At 54.1% G+C, this 23,048-nt stretch overlaps 1 protein-coding gene across 1 annotated transcript; it reads right to left on the reverse strand.

Annotated features, from left to right (window-relative positions):
* Positions 1-393: 393 nt before the first annotated feature.
* Positions 394-21,979, reverse strand: RTN4RL1 (reticulon 4 receptor like 1; the record flags this gene model as incomplete). Its single annotated transcript, XM_082294890.1, has 3 exons — positions 394-1,881; positions 21,412-21,492; positions 21,929-21,979. 3 exons carry the CDS (start codon positions 21,977-21,979, stop codon positions 448-450), a joined length of 1,566 nt encoding a protein of 521 aa, XP_082151016.1. The 3' UTR covers positions 394-447.
* Positions 21,980-23,048: the final 1,069 nt, after the last annotated feature.

Genomic DNA, 23,048 nt, shown 5'->3' on the forward strand with positions numbered 1-23,048 from the left:
AGAAACAGTGTAGGCTTAATCGGTGATGGTTTTTACAGCAATTATGTTCCTTTCGGTAATTGGAGGGGTCGTTCGGAGCGCTCTCAAACGAACGGGATTTCACAAGAGCATGGATACAGTCCATTTGTCCGGTTGTTGTCACCGACTAATTGGTTACCGTCCCTGTTATCTGCTTTTTGTAAGGTTGGCTTTTATTTGTTGTTGTTGTTGTAGGTGCTCGGTTAGGCTTGTTTGTGACAAGGTGTGATAATGCCTTTTAATCCGCTCCCGCTGCGCTCGGCACAGTCCGGCCGGGCACGGACACAACCATCAGAAGCCGAGACAACGTTCTTCCCTTCGCCAGGCCAACGCTGAGCCACGTACAAAAAAAGAAGAAGAAAAGAAACTCTGGTCCTTTGTAGATTGGTGGCAGTACAGCTCCGCTCCGTCCGCGGCCGGGGGTGGGGCTCAGCGGATGACGGCCGCCAACACCACCATAAAAACCAGGAGCGATGCCCTGAGCCCCGGGCAGCCGGCGGCCTGCTGGACCCCGCTGGGGGCACGGATGGGCGTCCGCCGGGTGCACTTACCCTTGCGCTTGGGGGACAGCGTGGGCATGGCCCCAAAGCTGTATTTGTGCTGATAGTCAGGCACATAGTCTGGGACCTCCTGCCCGTTTTTGCGCGGCCCCAAGGACACCGGCTTGGAGGTTCGGTTACGGCTTTTGTGGCTGGTGCAGTTCTTGCCGGGTTTGCGGTAGCCCGGCCGGGAGCCGGGGGGGCCGGGCTGGTTGCTGTGCAAACTGTTCTCAGCCCCTCGCTCCTTCCCCTTCTCCTTGGAGGAGTGGTGAGGGTGGTGGGATTTGGAGGCTCCTCTGTCCGCTGTAGAGAAGGTGTGTGTTTTCATCTGATGGAGCGACTCGGACCCCGAACAGTTCCTAAAGTCTTCTGCTCTTAGCACCTTGAGGTCCTTGCCGTGCATCTGCTCAGGGAACTCGCAGATGACGCTGGAGCTGGAGCCTCTGAACCTGTGCAGCCATTCCCAGAGGGAACGGGCTTTGCAGTCGCAGCTCCATGGGTTCCCATTCAGCCTGAGAAACTCCAGGGCTCCCAGGTGGGCCAGGCAGTCCCCCTGCAGCTCCGAGAGGCTGTTATTGAACAGGAAAAGGGTGGTCAATCTTCGGAGGTCATGAAAAGCCCGCCTATGAATCCACTGCAGCTGATTTTGATGGATGAGCAGCCGATCCAAGTTTATTAGTCCCCTGAATGTGTTCTGATGGAGGCTCCAGAGCTTGTTTCCATGGAGAAAAAGATGGCTGAGGTTAACCAAGTCAACAAAAATATCGTCCTGAAGGAACTCGATGTGGTTGTCTTGCAGGTAAAGGTATTGCAGGTTGTGGAGGCCACCGAATATCCCGCTGGGGAGGGAGCTCAGCCCGCACTTGTACAGATACAAGGCGTGGAGTTTCACCAGCCCTTGGAAAGTGTCTGCAGCTAAAGCCCTTAAGTAGCGGTTGTCCCCCAGGTCCAGCTCTTCCAGGTTGACGAACCCGTCGAAGGTGTTGGGGTCGATGAAGGTGATGTTGTTGGAGTAGATCCAGAGGGTGACCATGGAGGGGCTGAAGTGGCCCCGCAGCAGCAAGGTGATCTGGTTGTTCTGGAGGAAGATCCTCTCGCTGTCCTCGGGGATGCCCTCGGGGATGGTGACGAAGTTGTGAGCCTGGCAGCTGACGGTCATCGGGGAGGGGTAGCACACGCAGTCGGTGGGGCAGCCCAGGGCACCGGGCACCTTCAGCCCCAGCAGCACCAGCAGCAGCTCCGCAAACCCCCCTGTGCGGAGAGAGGGGAGAGCGGCGTCAGCGGGAACCGGGCACCTCCCGCCCACCCATCGCTGCTGTGGAGACTATTCCGGGTGAAAAACGCCCCCAATTAGCTCAGCCCTCCTCTCTGCTCATGAATTACCCACGCGGCTGTGATGAGTAGGCTCATCACCCACGGCAGCTAAAACGTGATGTATGGAGTACTCCCAGCCTCCTCTCCCTGCCTGCAACAGGCAGCTGGTTGTGTTCCCAGCCCGGAACAGGCAGGAGAAACTTTCTCGGCGAGAATTCACGCTGGCAGTGCAGGCAGCGGAGCCCCTTGCCTGCAGGCAAGGAAACGCCGCGATGTGAGAGCAAACAGAGGAAATTCAAACCCTCGCAGGTGCCCACCCCCCTCCTGTAACGCATCTGTTAAATCGCTTGCACATATCGGAGAGGAAAAGCTGCACAGATTCAGCAATTCCCAGCGAACCACCTAAAATCACACGTGTGCAGTGCATCCCACTCCCCCAAAGGCACAGACCCATCCCCACCATCTCCTTTCACTACGGTTGTTAGACACCACCATCCACCCCGAAACCCAAGTGATTTGCAGGGAAATATGTTGTCAGCAGTTGGTGGAAAAGGCTGAGCCGAAAACTCCGTTTGGAAGTGGGATGCTCAGACATATTTTTAAATGGATGTCCTGTGGCAAAGCATATTGCATCCTCTGATGCTGCAGTGTGTGCCTGTGACTGGGGCTTTCTCGCAGCAGAGAAGCAGAGAGCGAGGCAGGAATCATCCCCTCCCTCTGCTCAGCTCTCAGAGCTCGGGTTTCGCCGCCCCGCTCCCGTCTCGCTCCCACTCCTCACACCAGGCTTGCTTTCAGGCTATTCCTTCTGCGCCGAGTGGCTTTTCAGACTCATTGCACCAGACTTGTCATTTCTCATTCAGATTTTCCTCCTAGATTTGGCTTTTTCCTCTTACACGCAAAATTTGCTCATGTCTAATGAATTCTGCCTCTGGACTTCATGGGGAAAAGGAGTAACAGAGGAGCAGCGCACAGCTGCCGGTGCCATCCTGCCCACGAGTCCTACTCAGCTTGTAATAATCTGAAAAACGAGAGTGGAAGTGGAGTTCATCTCTAATTACTCCACGTCGTTATCACCAGCTAGTCCAAGAGCATGGACCCCTTGGGCTTTTACAGTCCCTCTTTTCAGTGCCTACAGCCTAATACGAGTTGGAGGCACAGAAACCTCACTGTTTTCTTATTAATTGTGTTTGAAATGTAACTGCGTGGTTGCTGTTGCCTTTTGCCTGGTATGGAGATCTACTGCCGTTTAGTTAACAGCAGGTGACCCGTCCATCTGGACCCATCCTTTCAAGGCAAAGTTGCCACATATTTTAGATAAACTGGGTTATTCAGACTCTCCATAAATCACCAGTAAGAGGCAGTCATCGCTGACTGGGCGGTTAATAGGAAAAAAATAGCAGTGCTGCCCAAAGCATCGGATGGAGCCTTGGAATGGGAATGAGGGGGACGACTTCCAGGTGCTGCCCTTCAGAAACGAAGCACAGGCTACCAGGAGGGATGTCTCATCCCTGCGCCACTGCCAAAAAGGGCTGGTGAGTCGGGAACGCTTAATTCGCGACAACTCCTACGGCTGTGTAGGAAAAGGAATGTTCTCCAAGTCACCACCGTAGCATTTTGGCTTCGCTGTCGTGCCTTTGCACGATGAGCGAGGGGCTGCGCTAGTGGGAGCTTCGTGCTGAGCACCCAGCACTCCCTGCCAAAACGGGAGCCCTGGCTGCCACTCACAGCCTGGGAAACTGTGGTATCCTGAGGATATTGTGATTATCCTATGGTGGAAGAGACAAAGCAATGCGTGCAGATATATTCTGCTGGTTTTTTTAACTCGAGGATGTGCTTTGCCAAGGTGGGACGGCTCCACGTCCCCCATCTTACCTCTGTGACACCGGAGTACGGCACCTTCCGTAGGTCTGATGTTTATTAGTAAAACCCTGCCAGGCACAAGTGCTGTGACGATCTCCCACATGCAGAGTCTGTTATTGCAAATACCAAATCACAAGGGTCTGAATCAATAAACCATCTCCCAGCTACACGCAGCAGGTTGGAAGATTACATATTGCTTCCAAACAACAGTTTTATGCGCTCTTCCGTGACACGACAGTTGCCAGGCTAACGGGATTACTGACGGGAGGTGGAGCTGGGCAGGGATCTGGGAGCATACAGGATTTCACGTATAGGGATGTTGATGACAGGAGGCTGTTAGCAACGTGTGGTGATGGACCAAGGCAGCCCGGGCCTCCCTGGAGCATGGCCAAGGTAGAGGCTCCTGCCGAAAGGGAACGCAGTGTTTAACAGCGCGCTGCCTGCAGGGATAACTCCGGAGGTAAAGGTCAGAGGGAACTGAGTCCATCTCTGTAATTAACAGGCGCCTGTGAGTTAATGGCTGGAGCTCCTATGGAGAGAGAGATGTGGTTCCTGCAGCCAGGGATGGTGGCGAGGATAGGCTGCGGTTGTTACTGGTTCTCAGCTTCCTGAGGATAGGATGTTGGGAAGAAAATCCAGGGATGTCTTTCTCCCTATTACAACTTGGGAGTAAGGAGAATGGGGAAACAGAAGGATGGATACTTAGAAAAAAAAGGGTGAACAGGGGGGCAGAACTTGATAGAGTCTCTGGATAGAGAGTAGGTTTAGATTAGGTATAACGAAGGAATTCTTCCTTGTAAGGGTGGTGAGGCCCTGGCACAGTCTGCCCAGAAAAACTCTGGCTGCCCCATCCCTGGAAGTGTCCAAGGCCAGGTTGGATGGGGCTTGGAGCGACCTGGTGCTGGTGGAAGGTGCCTCTACCCATGGCAGGGGGGATGGAACTAGATAAAGTTCCTTCCAACCCAAACCATTCTGTGATTCTGTCAAGGTCTGGACTCCCCAGTGGACGCACACAAGGCCTGTGGTCTCATCAAGGAGGCCTTCCCTCCAAGCCTGTAAAACCTGCTGACTGCTTAGTGCTGTGAGAAGCTGCTCCTGGCATGCCCCGGGACTGGTCCCAGTTTAGATCTGGGAATGAGACCCCCAAAAAGCGAAGAGGCCATGGTCATGGAGCCATGAAGCTCCTGAGGCTGGGAACACCAGCACTGGGATATCCGGCAGCCAAATCCCACCGGGCCGAGACAACCAGGAGCACTTGGGTCTCACTGGGCTTCCCAGACTGGAAAACACCATGGGAGCTTCCCAAGAGGCCCCAGCCCAGCTCTCCTGAGAGTTTGACCCTGTCTAACTTGTTATTCCTGACTCAGCCCTTTCAACTTCATCTTGTAAAGGTTGTGAGGCAGACAGAGGGTCACCAGCCCGAGTGTCGGAGCTCACCGGGGAGGGAGAGCTTCAAAAGCAGCATGGAAAAATCCTCCAGAAACCTGCTGGTGAAGTGAGTAAACCCAAATCCCCGCTGACAGGGATAAAACCAGCAAAGGGGTGTTTATCTCCTGCCTTTCTCCCACTGACGTGCTGTATCACCCCGGCTTCTGCTCGCCGTGTCCTTCTGCTGCCTCCTGCTTCTGACTGAGGTTTCAGTGATTGCAATGAATTCGTCTGACTGTCCAAACCATTTCCCATGTAACATCCCTCTAATTGGGCATTAATTAGGCATCAGTTAATGAATGCTTGAAATAATTTATCTTCGGATGCGTCCAGTTTGCAGTCTTACTTTTAACAGCATTAGACTCATTATTAGATTAACATCGTTATAAATGTTCTCCATTACCTGCTTGTTTCCATTGTCTTAGCCTTATTACTGAGAGTGAAAATCACTCCTCCCGCATGCATTATTGATGAGTAAGGACTTTCTATATGTAGCATGCGATTAATTGTTATACAGTGTAATGCATTTAGTGTGAAGCCTCGATTTGTGCAAGAGCTGAAAGCAGCCAGAAGAATGCAGACACCCGGAGCCAGCGCGATCGGCCAGACACTGCACATCTCTCTCCAGCCCAGACCAGGTTCCTCCCAGGCCGGTGCCAGCACAGGAAGAAATTTGAAAAAAAAAAAACAACAACTCCTGGTTTGATACCCAGGATCAAAGACGGATGGTTTGAAGGGTTGGAGCACTTCTCTGCCACCGCGGCAGGGACTCTTGACTCTGCGGTGCCACTTGCTCCAGAGAGCCAGGTGTACCTGCCCTGGCAGTTTTCTTGCTTTTTAAGGTTTATGACACTTTACTGTACCTCTGAGCCAGGCAGGGACTCGGTTTCTGTAAAACATGATGCCACTTACTTTCATCAGGAGTCTCAGACTCAAGGCCCAGACATCATTTAGGACAGGGATAGGTTTGTTCCTGGGGCGGATGCACCTGCAGGACAACCCCAAAAGGCAGCCCTGCCACAAACCCCAGCACCCCCTGCCCATTCCCTCTTGGCAAGTTGCTTCTCTCAGATGGATGTTTTCACCTCTCCACCCGGACAAGCTTATATGGGTCAGAGCCTGTCTAATTCTGCAGCAGGAGAATCCGCTCTTGAGGATGGAGCAGGCTGCTTCTCTTCCAAATCTCTCCTAAACCTGCCATCTGCTTTGGGAGACCCATCTTAGCTCATGTCTACATGCAACTTGACTGCCTGCTTACTGTGTCCATTACCGGGGCTGCTCAAGCTGTTAGATTTATAAGCTCTTTAGAGCAAAGCCCTCGTCTTCTGGTTGCTGATTTATGTATCTTTACTGCCATAAAACACTATGTATAGCTACTACATAATATAAATAATAACACTTAACCAGAGTGCGCTACAAGTGGGGACAAAGCATCTGCTCACAGGCGGGATTATCAAAAAGGGAGAAGCTTCCTCATCTCTCACCCTCTTCTGAGGCCAAACTCACACCTGCTCTAACACCAGCACCTCACTGAGCTCTAGAGAGAGATTTTCCTGCCCTGATCTATCAAAGGATTTTTCAAAGTCCACCCCGAACAAGCTGGTGCACAAAGACATGACTACAACCCCTGGGGGAAAAGTACACTTTGAAACTTGGGAACGACCTCAGAATTGCATGTTCGCATAGAGAGAAACTGTTGTTTAGGGAGAAAAAGAAGCCTCAAATGCTCACAATTTCACCAGCCAAGTGAAGGACAACGAAAGGCAAGGACAGAGTAGCGAAAGCAACTGGGCACGAGCCAAGAGCCCAACTCTGGATCTGGGATGGTTCGACAAAGCAGTGTCAGACCTGTGCTTAGCAGCTGCAGGGTTCATTTCCTCTTATTCTCCTTTTTTTTTCCTTTTTCTTGCAACAGAGAGGATAAAATAAACAAGCCCATGCTGACTGTCACAAAGCCTAAATTCCCCAGCGAGCAGCAGCTCCCTTTCAGCCTCTCTGCAAAGCCCCTTAGGTGCTGCCCCGGGGTCCTGCAGCAGGAGCATCCTCGCTGGGATTGCTCCCAAGCATCAGCTGCAGCTCCCAGCACCAGGCCACAGCACGAGGCTTTGCTTGCTGCACGAGCTGCCTTTCAGCCAGAGAGTGGCAGCCACCCATCCACCTTCATCATTTTATTATTTTTTTTTTGCGACCGGTGTCATAAATAACTGACAGATCCCAGCTGTTGGGAGTTACGGTTTCTGATGGAGTGACAGCTGCTCCCAATCCCCCAGCCATCACCCCGGCAGTTCTGGAACATTTCAGCAACATAAAAATCATTGGAGATAATTTCGGTTTTGCATAATTTGGTTAGGCAAGCTGTGATTTAATGGCAATTATGACCTCCGAGGCAGAAGATGAGCTTGGAGGCTACTGGCTTCACACGACTTTAGCTCGGGGTGCAGCGTCAGGGATGTTCCAGGGAGATGGCACTACAAGGAAAAAAAACCTTCTCCAGCAGCTGGAAATTGCCTTCCTTGGCTGGCAAGTGGAAAGACTGTTCCCACAGGAAGAAGCATACAAGGAAATTTGGAAGGAATAGTGCTAAGGAAAGCTTTGGGAAGAGGCCGGTGCCAAAAGATGCATCGGGAGGTACCTTTTAGAGAAAAGCCAGGAAAAGGTTGCAGACTGGGCAGTGCTGTAGCCTTTGCAAACCCTTCTGTGTCACCAGTATCTCATGTGTTAACTGGTACAAACCTCTTGGTCACTCTGACAGCAAATCCTCCTCCTGTGACTGAGGTGGAAGAGCCAGAATAAGGAATGGGCCACAGCCTTTGCAGGCAGCTGCCTGCTCTGGGTACTGCCCTTTGCTCTCCCCTCTCACAGGGTTTCTCCTGCTCTGGGCTGTGTTGCCTCCTCTCCCTGGGTGCTCCTCATCCATCCCAGAGCCCCTTGGTTTGCACTTCTCCAGCAGTGACAGAAAGGAGCAAACCCTTGGGCAGCCAAGCTGTGCTGGGAGGTCAGCTGAGGATGGGGAACCGTGCTCAGGAGCTCTGGGGACATCATGGTGTTTCTGGCTGGGGGCAAAACGTGGCTTAACAGCAGGAACAACTTTTGTTTGGAGCTGAGAAGGTCCAATTTCCCCACTCCATCACGGCTGCCAACCAGCTTGGAGTTTGCTGTGAGCTCAAGCTCAGGGCAGAGACCTGGGGCCAGCAGCACCCCAAAATCAAGTCCTTTAGGGTGTTGCAAGTTCAATTTACATTTGCTGACCTGGTAACTGGAGCTATTCACCTTCCTCCACCAAAGTTACGCCCAAGGTCACCTGGAAGTTTCTGGATGGTGATCATTAACTCCTATTGCAGTTTGAAACCAGACCATAAATTTCATAGTGTAATAATGTAAAAATCAATAACTCTGTTTGAAACAATAGCTTTGTCTTCCATTTCAGCCGGCTCTGATATCTCCCCACGGACCATGTCCCTCTGAATCACACAAATAAAGAGAGAGGAGCGATGGGTGGCGGGGCTGCTGCTCCCCTGCCAGGTGCCCAGCCCCTCCATCGTTACAGATTCAATTAGTTCATTTATTCCTCTCCTGCAGTTAAACTCGAGGATGATTTAACAGGAAAAAATAAGGAGCCTTTTATGCCCAGTCTCTCTGGCATCCCGTCCAAGAGAGCGTCCCTGAGGCTTTCCATGTGAGAGCTGCCCAAGCCCCTGCTGTCTATTGCCATGGGCAGCAGGGCAAAACCTAAAATACTTCTGGAAAGATGCAGAACCGACTCACATGGGCAAAAGAAAAAAAAATGGAAGTCCGCTCTTTTCCAGTTCTGGCTTTCCGGGCGAGGGAGGTCTGGCTTCCTTTGCTTGCTTATTTTCCGTTGTTTGCTGTAGCACTGGCTCGAAATATACATCGAGAAGCAGGATTGTCTTTCACATGTTGGTGGATGTGTGATCCTCAAAAACAAATTAGCACCGATTCACTTCTATATAGAGTGCAGCCGTCAGGGAATCACTCCTGAATTCACAGCGAAGGAAAGTAATAATGCTTCCAGCGTGCTAATCCTCTCCAAGAGCAGCCCCTGAACTCTCTCCTGGTGCTGGAGGCACCACTGGAAATTACAATTGTACTGAAAAAATAATAAATAAATACAGAAATTGGCAGGGTTTGTGCTAGTCCAGAGGATTTGTACCCTAATGTGGAACTCCCTGTTTAATTAGCACTCTTCTCTGTCTGCATCTCCTCCTCCTGCTCTCAAGCTAGAGAAGAAGGGGGAAAAAAGGAGGTCAGTGGTGGAAGTGGCTGTGGGATTGAAACTCAGCTATAGAAACTTGTTTAATTTAAATGCTTCTTTCAGGACTAACACACGCAGGAGCAGAGGGAGTGTAGAGTGTGTTTTCCCAGTATAACCTGCTCTGCTTAACCCCAGTTCTAGGCACACCTTCCATGGCAGGGATGCCCTTGGAGGAAAACTGCAGTGGGATGCTGCTGGTCCTGTGGCTGCAGGCACAGGGAACAACCCCAGCACCTCAGTGCAGGTTTGGGAGGAGACTGTCTCGATCGGAGGCTGGGCTGCTGCTTGAAGCAGTTGGAGACAGATCATTGAGATGGGATGGGATGGGATGGGATGGGATGGGATGGGATGGGATGGCATAGAATGGAATGGAATAGGATATTTCTGTTGGAAGGGACCTACAATGGTCATCTGGTCCATCTGCCTGAAAGCTAAAGCTTGTTATTAAGGGCACTGCTCAAATGCCTCTGGAACACTTGGGCAGGCTTGGGACATCAGCCACCTCTCCAGGAAACCTGTCCCAGGGTTTGGCCACCCTCTCAGTGAAGAAATGCTTCCTAACATCCAGTCTAAACTTCCCTTGGTGCAACCACTCCCACACATCCTGTGCCTGGATATCAGGGAGAAGAGACCATCTTCTTTTCCTGAGTGTCCTTTGGCTGCTGCTGCAGGGTTTATTGTGCCCCTGTGTCTCACCCCACTGTGCATCTCAAAAGCCACCGGGACATTTTTGGAGTGCAGGAATGCCAAAGGGAAAGGCACATCTCTTTGCACATGGATTAATCAAGTCCTTGGGTCCTGCTGTGGCTGGAGGTGTTGATGGACACCAGGATGCTCCTGCTTCTCCAGGAGAGGATGGCATGGACCAGGGAACACCCTGAGCAGGATTCCAGGCATGGATAGGGGTTTCATTGGCTCCTGGCACTGCTGTCCTGACCCCCAGCAGGCACCAGGCATCCTCTGCTGGTCCGCAGCACAGGACAGGGCTCTGGCAGGACTTGCCAGCAGCCTGCAGTGAAGCCAGGATAGAATTTGGCAAAGGACAGGGAGATCTCAAGGTCCTTGAGAAGGGACTAATAATTCCAATTGCCCCCAAGGAAAGAGAAATACAGGAGGATGACTTGAGCTTAGTGGATTGTCTGAGGCGTCTCAGGGGATCATCAGATACTTCCACTCCCTTTTTGTCCTGAGGTGACAAGTTTTCCTTCCCATTCACAGAAATGCAAAGCAGTTCATTCACAGCAGTAATAAGAACATGTCCTTTGTAAAACAGCCGGTGAGTGAACCCTTCGAGGTGCTCTACAGCTAAACAATTGCAGATGAAATGACAAAACCCACCCCAGCTGAGCACCAGCCAGATCGGTATCAAACGCTGAACAAGCTCATGTGTAGCGAAAGCAGATTCACCAGCTCCTTTCCCTGCCAGCAGCTGGCCAGGAGCTATGGAGGGTTTCTTTAGGATCAGAAATACAGCCAAAACAGAGCAAATATGAGATGGAAGAGCAAAGTGACAGCTGCCCGGGCTCTCAGTGCACACTCGGCTGCCCCATCCAGCCCACGTCCACGGGAGATGGAAAAACTGGAGGCTGTGGGAAACTGGGGATGAGCTGGACGGATCTTTACCTGGCTGGAGCCCGGAGCAGAGAGCGACCCGACACAGGGAGTCAAAGAGGTTTTTATGCAATCATGGCTAATAGGGAGGGCATTAGTCCTATAAACTTGTAATCCTGCTGAGGTCCCGACCCCAGCAGTGTCCTGTGCCACCGAGATCCACCAGCGAATTCTGTACCGTGCCGCGTGGGCTCCCTTTCATCATCCCTTTTCAGCCTTTCTGCATTTCAGATTTACTGGATGTCCTTGTGTTTGGTGGAGAAGAGGGCAAATTGGAGCCTGTCATGTACCTTCTTCCTCATTCAGCAGCACATCATTCTGCCTGCAGCAGGGGGGAAGGAGACGGACGGGCAGGCATCAAAGCTGCCGGCTCTGTCACATTTTCTTCCCCCCAACCAAAAAAGAAGTGTTGGCGTCATTTGGAGCCCAACCCACAGCCTCAGGTCTCTCTCCCACACCCAAAAAGGGCAGCAGCACCTTTCCCCATGCCCTTGGTCTCCTCTCAGGGCGATGCCACGAGCCCTCCAAGTGAACATCCCTGCGGGTCACCAGCCGAGTGAACACCACAGATTCCAGCAAAACCCCATCCCCGCTGGAGACGCAAGCCAGCATGCTGGGTCATGAGCACAGCTGCCTTTTAGAGACCTCTCCTGTGCTTTGCACTGAACTTTTTACCAGCTCATGAAAAAGGCAGTGATAAAAGCAGAGCAGTGTGAATAGCTGAGCCGTGCCGCTCCTCTGCCCAGCATCTGAGGCCGTTCGGAGGCTTAATGAGCCGGTGGGAAATGCCATGTGCCCAGTTGGATGTTGGGCACTGTCACTCTCCCACTCAGCTCTTGGGATGTGTGGGGATGTGGGGAACCTGAGGACTGAGCAGCAATGCTTTGCCAAGCCCCTGAAATCTGTGTGTTTGGAGCAGTTGGGTGCTGGGAATGAATGCGCAAGCAATGAACGTGGTCAGGACACGGCACTCTGCTAATATCCTGCTTTGTCTAGCTCTGATGCCGGTATTCCATCCCAAAATATCCCCCTGAACATCCCTCCGGGAGTGGACTTTGTGGACATGCTGCACATCCCCCAGCACCACGCAAGTGCCTGCATTAAAAGCTTAATAAAAATAGCTTGATAACGGGATGTGTTCCCATCACCGGCAGCTCTTGAGCCCGCGGCCGATCCCTGCACCTCCAACACAGCAAGGCCAAGTCATTACGGGATGGGGGCTGCAAGGTCTTGACAGTCTAATTTCTATTAATTACAGCCCGTGTAGGATCCTGTTGCTGTGGAAAGGGGAGATGGGGAGATGGGAAATCGTTGCAGGGCTGGGAAGATGCTGAAGGTTGGTGGTGCTGACTGGTGGTTCTGACTGATCCAGGCTGGCCACAGCAAGGAGGGGTTTTATGGTGAGAAGCAACAGGTTGGGCTGGATGGAGTGACAGGGATGTTCTGCCCTCCTCCTCCTCATGTTTTGTTGCCCAAATGCACATTTTGCAAAGTTAAAATGAATCGCAAAGAGCGGAAATTGGGAGTTTTAAGGGAAAAGAAAAGAAAACAAAAATAAGATCTTGGCAGAAGGATAAAGGAAGGCAACTGGAATGCTCATTAAAACTGAGGGGCTCCGTTTCCCTGTCCAAGTGGCCACATCTCTGGAGGCTCCCAGATCCTTTGAAATGCCTTGTCAGACAAAGCCTTTCATCCTACCTGATTCTGGCTAAATTCATGGACCCAGAAATTTTCACTGGAAGCAGGAAAGAGGGAGCAACTCCATTCTGACTTTTCACTTCCCATCTGATCGCTGTTGATACAATTTATTCCTATGACAGCATCTGCTGCTTTCATGGGTTTTTTATTCTGAAGTACAACTCGTCTTTGTTAGTCCCATTTTTGGGCCTTTCATCATTTCAGTCACAACATAAAAGGCACTTAAACACTCCTGCTTGGAAACCAGGCTGGGAGAGGGTGGAAGCAGGGAGATGCCATTGTCTCCCCAATGCCAGTCCTCCTCTGGCATGGGATGGGTTGTCCCAGTGTGCCACAGCCCTGTCATGCTCCCACATGCCTCCTGCCAAGGATGGCAGTGATGGGCATGCCATGGCTCCATTTTGGAGGGATGCTGTGAAATCCAGATGTGCTTTGGAGGTGCAGAGTTCCATATCCCACATCTCTGTTGGGGCAGCATCTCTCTCAGCTACCACTGACCCAATGAGTGCTCTCAGGGGCTCTGTGCCCTCCTCATCAGCCAAAGCTCTCGTTAGACAACTAATTGCCATTTTCTCTGTGGCTCCAGCCCAGGCTGTGGTGCTCAGCTCTCTATGTGCCTGTGCTGGGGGGCTCTGCCACCCCTCACTGCAACCCACTGAGCTCACCAGGGACCCTCGTCCCCACCAGTGCCTGCAGATCCTGCTCTGCCCTGGCATCTGCCGAGCTGCTGGAGGCACCGGGGAGTTCAGAGCTACCCACAGAAAATTGGAGTCTAATAATAGCTCGGTGGTGTCACACCAGCAGAGAGCTGGAACAGCCACGTCTGGCAGGGAGAGGCCACCGCTGGCTGCCTGCGCCTGCCCGGGCTCCTGTCTGCTCAGCTGGAAGAGCAACGCCTTTCCCGGGATCCTCCTCCCTGGCTCCCAGCTCCGCTCCCCCTGCAGCCCCCGCTGCAGCTGACGGACCACTCTCCACACTTCAAGGATTCCCTGCCACAGCAGCGTGGCTCACACCACTCCCCAAAACCCTGCCCATGCACATGCCAGAGGCACGGGGCTCCATGCCTGTGACAGGATTTGGACCCTGTGGAAAACCACAGAACGGGCAGGACCCACCCCCCACACCCCTGGATGAGCATCTCTGGGATGTGGTGGCCTGTCCCCCTCCTGCTTTAATTCCCCTGCCGTGTTTTCCACTCCAGCAGGCATTGCTGGCACCTGAGCATCCTCCAGCAACATCCCTCATCCCACCTGGTATCTCTCAGCCTGGATCCCATCCCCTGTCCCCCAGCTCCCAGGAAAGTGAGCGCAGCTGGAAACTGTGCTGCTGCTTATTGGAATAACCTTTCAAGATTCATTTAGTGCCGCTTGCTTCCACCCCACCTTTCCATCGTCAGCACTTTGCTAATTGCAACTTTTAACTCGTTGTGCCCAGGCAGCCTGAGAGTAGCTGCTGCTGTAAGGAATGGGGTCCCTCTGCCCCCCATGTCTCCTTCCTCCTCAAAGAAAGAGTCAGCCGAGTGAAGGGTGAACACCACACCGACCACAGCCTGTATGGCCCCACTCCTGCTCCCAGCTCACCCCACAAACTTCCTGCTTTGGGAAAAGATCATCCCGGAAGACCACAAATCCCAGACAAAATCCCAACCGTCACCTGGGAGCATAAATCAGTGCATGGCTGGGCAGGGAAGAGGCGAAAGATCCCGACGGCTATCGGAGCACTGTCTGCCTGAGACTTATTAAATTATGGCTCTCGAGTTCAGCATCTGAGCCTGGCGCGCCGGGGACCAGGCGGGAGGGGGGTGGGTTACAGCCCCCTAATTCAATCACGGGGCAGAGGCGATGGTGCAGCTGGTGGGGAAGAGGAGCTGTGGCTGTCAACACAGAGAGAACGAGGCTGCCACAGCCTTCCTGCATGGCTCTGCCCACTGACCCCTCACAGCTGCATTGTCCGGTGTGCTGGGGATGGCTCCGTGTCACTGCTAAGGGCTGGGGTCTGGTCCCGTGCTGGTGTGGGGAGCGGGGCACCGGTGCCACCGCACAGGATTGCACTGATGCAAGGCCACCTGCACTGGAAGGTGGGATGTTCCCAGCTCTGCTGCCACACAGCTTGCTGTCCAAAGAGAAAACAGGCCAAGAAACTACATTTTCAGGAAACCGAGGTGTTTTTTACGCAAGTCCTAGAACAGGGCAGCAGGAAGATGAGATGCTGTTTCCCAGCTGACACCATGAACCAGCAAGTGTGACTAAAACTTGGGAATGCTTTGCACAGGGCTTCAGGCACTGCAGTGGTGCCCAGGGTATTGAAACCTCAGCAGCTGCCCAAGGAGACAAGGACAGAGGGACATAATTGGGTAGGAAAGAGACGAGAGAGCTGGGAAGGCGGATGCTTTCCCTGAAAGCATTTCCAAGGTCAACGCTTGAAAGTGGAGCAGAGCGAGGATTTGGCTCAGGCAAGGGAGCGGGACCATGCTGGGATGCTCAGTGGGAGGCAGACGAACACCCAGCTCCCACGCCGGCACCGAATTACCCAGCCGAGGGCTAAGTGAGGCACCCTGACAAGGTCACGGTCCCACCGGAGCGGCGCGGGCGGCGAGGGAGCTCCGGCTGTGCCGGCTCCTGCCTCCACGGCAGCAAATTCAATCGTGGCCAATAACAGAGTGGAACAAAATCCAGCAATGCAATAAAATCTCCCGGCGCCTTGTTCACCTGCAGCCGAGCAGCCGGGGCTCGCACAGGAGGTGGCACGGCCTCTGCGGGCAGCCTCGTGTCTGGGGAGCCCGGCGAGGGCAGCGAGGGTTTGAAATGGCCCTTGGTGAGCTTTCAGCGGGTTCATCCCGAGGCTCCCGGGCAGAGGGGGAGCGCCGGATTTCTGAGCAAGGGAGAGCTGCTGATTCCTTAAGAAGCAGGGAGGTGAAATCCAATTGTGCAGCATCCACGGCTGCCATTAACCTGTCTGTGTACTCCTGTGGCCGCCCATCCCTCTCCGCCTGACAGCCGGGGCTGCCTGGCACTCGCTGCCACGGGCTGCCCGGGGATTTGTGTCTGCCTGCTGCAGCGGCACACAACCCTGCCTCGGGCTTTTCTCCGGTGCTTCGAGCTGCTTCCAAAATGGAGCGCTGGCTAAACGTCCCCTGGTGAGCTGGGGAGCTGCAGAACCGATTCCCGGGGAAGGAGAAATGGTGGCAGCGTGCGATGGGTGATGCAGGAGGAGCTGCCGGGGCAAACCACAGCTCCGGACCACCCGAAGTGAGGCCAGGAAAGATAATGGCATCGGAGTTCCTTGAAGGAGGTGCTTAGGACATTCCTTGGGAATGCCCCTTGGGCATTCAGCTTGTAGTATCATCTCCATCAAGTGAGTGTTTAGATGCAGGGATCGTCGATGGCAGCTTTTGGAAGCGCAGATGGGCTTGTGCCAGGGTTGCACGTAGCTGGAGGAGGCAGCCAGGTGGGCATTAGAAGGGTCTGCACTGCCGAACATTCAGCTGGAGCCCCCCGGGATGTGCCGGCAGGGGGAAAAGGCAGGATCTGGGCTCTCTTTGCTCAGCCCCACACTCTTCCTGGCCCATGGAGAGGCTGAGATCCAGCTGGTGGAGAAGGGAAGGGAGAGGAGGGGTAGGGAGCAGGGAGGAGGTGCAGCCAGCCCCACCAACCACTTCGCCTCTCCGCATCCCAGTTCCATTTGCAGATTTATTAAATCGAGAGCCAATTCCGACATAATTTCTTTCAAGCAGCTCCACCTCGCAGGTGTGCGGAATTTATTTGAGATAAAGAAAACCATTACAGAGAGACAGCAATCTTCAAAGACCACCTCGGAGACCTGAGAGAAATAAAAACACTAGCCCGTGCAAATGTGCAATTAAGTTTCAGAATACTCCTGCTCCATGAAAAGCGCCGTCCCTGCAGAGAACAGGCCTTTAAGGCAATTTTCCCAAACCCTATTCAGCATTCACTCAAAAACGTCTTTTTAAAGCAACATGTGATTTTTTATTTTTTCCCTCCCTGCCTCACTCCTCCTCCTCCCTGTGCTTGCTCCATCATTTCCAGGTGGGACACAGACAGCTCTAGTGGGGATGTGGTTCCTCCCCATTGGAGGGGGATATGAGGTGCAGGAGGGTCCCATCCACACAGGGCACAGCTCTGTCACAACCTCCAGTCTTGTCACATCCACAAATCAGGAATTTTTAGAGCTAGACTTGTTATTCAAGGAGACCATGACACCGGCATGGCTCCGCCTGGGGACAATTTGCCAACTATTCCCAGCTGAAGTATCTTCATATCCCTTATTCATGGGTCATTCTCTGCTTGGTGATTAATTAAAAATGCATAATTAACCTGTGGAACGCACTGCCATGAAGTATTGGGGAGGCCAGGAGCTTAGCAGGATTCGGGGGAGGATTATATGTTTAAATGGATAATGAGAACATCTGGTGGTACATTAACAGGGATGAAGGAGAATTAGGGAGAAGAGCTTGGCTTGCCGCCGGCACAGAGTGCAAGAGGGCAACCACAGGGCCAGCTCAAGGAGGGCACTGCTGGTCCAGCCCCAAGCATGGCAGAGACACCAATGTGCCCCTGCACCCTTGGGAAGCATGATTTTGGGAAAGAGTGGGTGTCCCTGGGAATGAAGCAGTGACAGAGCTGTCACCACAGGCCTGGTTGCCTTTGGGTGGGTTGGAAGTGGCTGCCTGGGACAGCGGGATGGTCACAGTGCTGCCAGCTCCTTGCCCGAACACCCAGCCCAGCAGCCACCTCTTGTCCATGGAGATCCATGGCATGACCCTGACCCCTGGAGACACCCTGATAAATCAGCCAGAGTGTCCTTAAAACCCCAGGAGAGCATCCATCAGCCACAGCACTCCCTGCAGATGGCACCGCGCTTGCGTGCGCAATCGTCCATGCCGCTGGTGGCGAGCGCTGGAGTCATGGCACGCGACCAAGAATCCAAGGAAAGTGCAGGAGACATAAGACCAAGCCTCAGCCATGCAACAGGGAGTTCCTGGGGGTCTCCAGCTCCTGGACAACACGTGGCTCCTCGGACTGAGCCTGGCATGCACCTTCTCCCCGTGGCAGCATCCCTCATGTGCCCCAGGCTCCGCATGGGAACGCAGACACGTCCCACCATCCCCCTTGCACGGTGGGCACAGACCACGTGCTTTGCTTCACTTCTTTCCCCCAGCCTCGGAAGTTTCCTTAGAAAAGCCTGGCAGCCAAAGCCAGCGACTCCGAGAGCAAACTCCGGGCTGACGACAGGATTACTAAATCCCTGTCAGCAAACAGGGCTCAAGCAGCTGCTCTTTTGCATTGTAAATCTGCTGCTCCACTGTTGGTTGTGCAAGGTCTGGGAACCACAAACTCTTGGGGTGAAAAGCACTGAGGCCTCTCAGCAATGTCCCTAAGAACTGGGGTCATCCTCAGCTCTTCATCCCACTGCAGCACCAGGCTCCTGCTTTGCAGCAGCTTGGAGAAGGAGGGGATGCTCAGTCCTCCCAGCAGGACTCTGGATGCTCTCACTGTCCCTTCACCATTCTTGGTGGTGATGCCACCGACTCAGCAAGATTGGGTAACCAGAGGGATTTTGGGTGTCGTGGCCCCTCTGGACTCGCTGCTGGTCCCCTGGGACGAGGTGGCTGCAGCACATCGTGCTCAGCCTGCCGAGCACGGCCGGGGCCTGCTGGGCCAGGGTTAATCTTGTTGTCACACTTTCCCTCCTTCTTGCTGGCTCGGCGCGCTTTGACCCGCTGTGAAATTGTGGCCAACAGCACTGAATATTTTAAGAGCGGCAATGCAGTGATGGCCGCGCGGCGGAGCAGCAAGGCAGGCCGGGAGCTGGGCTGGGCCCTCACCTCCCCCCCGCCACCACCAACCCATTAGCACAGTTCAGGGAAACCTAAAAAATTCAAAAGACACTGAAATATGCAGCATTTTTGCTCTCCCTGGAAATGACGCGCTTCGCTTCCCAGATGCTCCCGAGTAGGAGGTTGTAAATAAGAGGCTTTATGGCACAGAGGGTGTTGCTGATGGGGCTGTGGGATGCTGCAGAGCCCAAATTGACACCCCAATCCTTGTCCTGCCCCTCGCTGGGGACAGGGCCGTGCTTGAGCTTGGAACATACCTGCACTGCCATCAATGCCCATCCTCACTAGCGCAGTGCAGCCATTAAAGGAGCTTCCCCTCTCCATCCTTGGCCTCTGCTGGCTGCTCCCTGCCCCTTTCCCCCTGGGATATCCCCTCGGTGCATCCCTCCTCCCCTCGGCCGGGTGGGATGCGGGTGCCGCAGGACCTGATGCAAACACCTGTCCTCAGCACTTCTGCTATCTGGGACACAGCAGAGCAGCAGCGCTGAGGAATTAAAAAAAAAAAAGGAAAAAAAAAAAGGAAAAAAAAAAGTCCTATTTGCATAAACCTCCCAAAAAGAGGAGCTGGAGCCTGAGTCTGGAGAGCTGGAATATCAGTCAGGGACCACCAGAGCTGGTAGGAAATGCAATAAGTATTTGGGAAGCATCACCTGGACGTGGGCACGTTCTGCCACCAGGTCCCTGCATATCCCCAAAGTGCTGCCCCGGGGCTTGACACCCCATCTAGGAGTGACATTGGGACACTTTTGTATTCAGGTCTTAAGAGGGCAGATTAATCGCCATGTGCTGGATCTGTCACGCGCAGGGATGTATATTCTTCTCGGAATTTACAAGTAGTTCTGTCTGAGAAATAAACAACTGGAGATAAAAATTACATTGTCACCGTGCAGGTGTGATCGATGGGCGAGACAAGCCCTCAGAGTGCCGGCGAGGTGCCACTGGCACAACCTGCCCAGGGAGTGCCAGCAGCTGGGAGAAGATGCCGAAGGGACTCCGGGAAGGGCAGTGGGATGGACTCCACCGACCCCAGCCTGTTGTGTCTCTGTCCCAAAAGCCAGGAAAAGTGGGGACAGCCACCAAGGCCATCCCCAAGTGAAGATGATGCCAAACCCTGGAGAAAACAATGCTGGTGATGGGTGACCACTGGGATGAGCTGTGGGAAGATGCCTGGAGCAAAGCAGTCAGCACCAGAGGGGGCTGCAGCCCCCAGGTCAGCTCCTTGTAAAACCCTCTTGGGCTCTCTCTTGCCCCTAAACCTCCTCTCCAGCGTGTTTCCAAGATCAGCAACGGGCAAAAGACAGAGCCAGGCTGGCAGCCACCGAATTCCCCAGGGATGTGAAAGAAGGATTGATGCAGTTGACACCAAGTCCCTTTCTAGTTTGGTTTCTCCTTCATCCTCCTCTGCTTCCTGTGGCTGCATTGCCTTGGCATGGCTTGTCATGGAGTGACAGAGCACATTGCCTGCTGGGGTCACTCCCTGGGGAGGGACAGGCATTGGCTCCCTCTCAGTTTAAATCTGAATTCACACTCAAAGCACTAAAATAGCTACGTGTGGATCCTTTTCCCAGCCTTCGGCATCCTGAGGAGTCATGACTCGGCTCAGCCTGCCGGGATGGAGATCCCAAAACCATCTGGGGATACCCAGCTGCCCCCGAGGCGGGTGCCTCGCTCCAGGCTGGCACCCAGCAGCTGGTCCAGCAACTGCCTTCAGTCTATTAATAAAGCTGGAGCAGCTGGTAGAGCATCCACCGCGCCAGTCCTCGGGATTTATCCACCGCTCTGCCTTATCAGCCATGCTTTTCACAAGCACTTAAATTCAGGAGGAAAAGGAAAAAGTGAAATCAGATAGAAATGCAGGTCTGTTTGCTGTTTTCTCCAATGAAATGGTTCTGGGTAAACAGCAGACGCCTTTGATGAAATCCCAGCAGGCTTAAACAATAAAGCTGGTTACAAACTCAATCTGGCGCAGATATCAGATCTGAAATTGTTTCAAAAAACATGTCAACATTTTCTAATGCTGCTGCAAAACTTCCTCGGCACCTTGCCACAAGCTGCATCTGTGACGCAGGTCCTGCGCCGCTGTCCCAGCTCGTGCTCCTGCTGCTGCACTTCCCAGGGGGAGCCCTGCCCTGGCACCACTGCAGCCCTCTGCCTGCCGGGAGACCCTGAGCTGCAGGAAGATGCTCGGCGGCATCACCTGGGAGGCAGGAGACGCACATTCCCTGCCCCGTGCTCGGGGCACACCGAGTTGTTCTCCAGCTGTAAATCCAGTTCCCATCCCCGGGCACAGCCAGGCTGAGGCTTCACAGAGCTGGAGGTCTGGCACCGCTGGACGAGGGGCATCAGGCAGGGTGGGCATCCCTCTTATCACATCTCAGGAATGGAATTTGGCCGTGGGTTCATCCCAGGCATCGCCAAGGACAATTGACTTTTCCATGGAAAAACAATTTGCAAAGCGTTGTGGTAGCAGAGGAGCACAGCTTGGTGCTCCTCCTGGGTTTTGCCTCCCCATGTGCCACCTCTGCATCCTGCTGGGACACCAGGGCACGATGAGGCTGCAGGGGGGTGCACAGGTCCAGCTGATGGAATGGCTGGCTGGGGACAAGGCTTGGTCCCTCTCCTCCACCGATGGCACAGGCTGGGGGGCACAACGGGGACTGTCCTGCGCAGGGCAGCTGGGTCAGGGTGGCAGGAAACCTGGCAGCTCCATTGGTGTTAGTGACAGGGACCATCCAAACTCGGAAAACATGTGGAGCTGGACTGCAATGAGGCAGGTCCTGCGCTGGCATTGCCAGGACCAGCCTGCCAGTTACCTGGCACTGGCACTTCCCAAACTCTGTCAGCACTTGGGGTCTCTGGAGCACACCAGGGGATGCAGGCGAGAGGGTGAGAGGCTGGGGAGGAGGAGGAGGCACACCTGGTCACACCACAAACATGGACACTGTCTTGGCTCTGGTTAAAAAGCCTGGGCCAGTTCCAAAGGTATTTGGGGTCCCCCAAAGGCTCCCACCTCCATCCATAAGGGATCTGCTCCACAAGTGTGGGGACAGACACACTCATCCCATGTCAGATACAGCCCTACACACACCCCATCCCACACCCCTGAGGAATCCCCCAGTCTGGAGCTGAAGCCTGACACAGCTCATGTCCCATGTGGCTGTGATGGAACAGCAGACCTTTCATCCCTCCCAGGACCTGGAAACGACAAAGGGGACACAGGAGAGGAAGAACGGGGCAAGAGGAAGAGGATGAGGGGGGCAGGCAGCCCTGGGGGGCGCGGGGGGCCACGCCTAAGCTCCGGTGCAGCACAGGGGATGTGGCAGAGCTGACCCCTCTGCGGAGGTTGCCGTTGCCATCGATCCCTGTTGCACTCAGGCTCATTAGGGCCGGGGAGCTGCTGCGAGCGGCTGCTGGAGGAGACAGACGGGGGGAGCGCTCGCTGTGGCTCCCTGGATCGTATTAAATATTTACTTTGTTTTGTTTTGTTTTTCCCAGCTATATTGATCAGAGATGGAGTGTGGGGAGGGGAGCAAGGGGGTGCTGTGGGATGCTGGGAGGGAAAAGCAGAGGCAACGGCTGAGCTTGGAAAACGAGGACAGACCCTGTCGGGGCGTTCCCGAGGGATTCACCTGCTCTCCGCAGGGGCACCCGGTGCTGTCACCCTACAGAGATGCTCCCCTCAGAGCCATTCACCCCCCTCAGGGTCGGGACGGGCATCACCAGCACACGGAGGGTGCAGTGAGGTGGCTCCCACTCCCCAACCCACACCAGCCCCGTCTCAAGGGATGCAGGACGGGGGGATGCCCAACGTGAAGGCACCTCATAGCTTGGGGTATCCCCCTGCCCCGGGCCGAGAGGTGCCCCCCGCATCCCGGCTGGGCCCCGGGAGCGGCCGCGCAGTCGGCACTGTTTCTATTTCGAGAGGAGCTCTACTGGAAAAGGAACAAAAGCCGAGGGAAGCTATAAATAGCCGCCTCCTTCACACCAGCGCCTCCTCCGCCCCAGCATCCCGCGGCCGGGGGGGTCCCGCAGCATGGCCAAACATTCAGCCCCACCGCCAAACCCCCTCCGCGTCTTCGAGCCAACATCTCCATCTGAAAACCAGAGGGAATAATAAGCCGGGGGATATCTGCCGCCGGAGCAGAACTGGCTCTGAGCAGCGGTTTGCCAAGTTCCCGGCGGCTCTGCCCAGCCTCAGCCGCGTTCCCCGGGGGATTTGCCGCTGCCCAGCCGGGCTCTGCACCCAAAAACACCCCGCGGGGACGGATTCCACCACCTGGGGATGCTCCTCTTGTCCCTGGCCCTATCTGCGGCTGGCAGGGAGCAGGAAGAGCCGAGTGGCTCGGGCAGACCTACTTTCAAGGCTTTAATCCTTTTCGCTTAAAGAATCTTTTTTTTTCTCTCCCCTCTCTTTCTTTTTTTCCCTTTCTTTTCCTTTCCGCGCGGCAAA

This window comes from Coloeus monedula (assembly GCF_965178545.1).
Source record: "Coloeus monedula genome assembly, chromosome: 20".
NCBI lineage: Eukaryota > Metazoa > Chordata > Aves > Passeriformes > Corvidae > Coloeus > Coloeus monedula.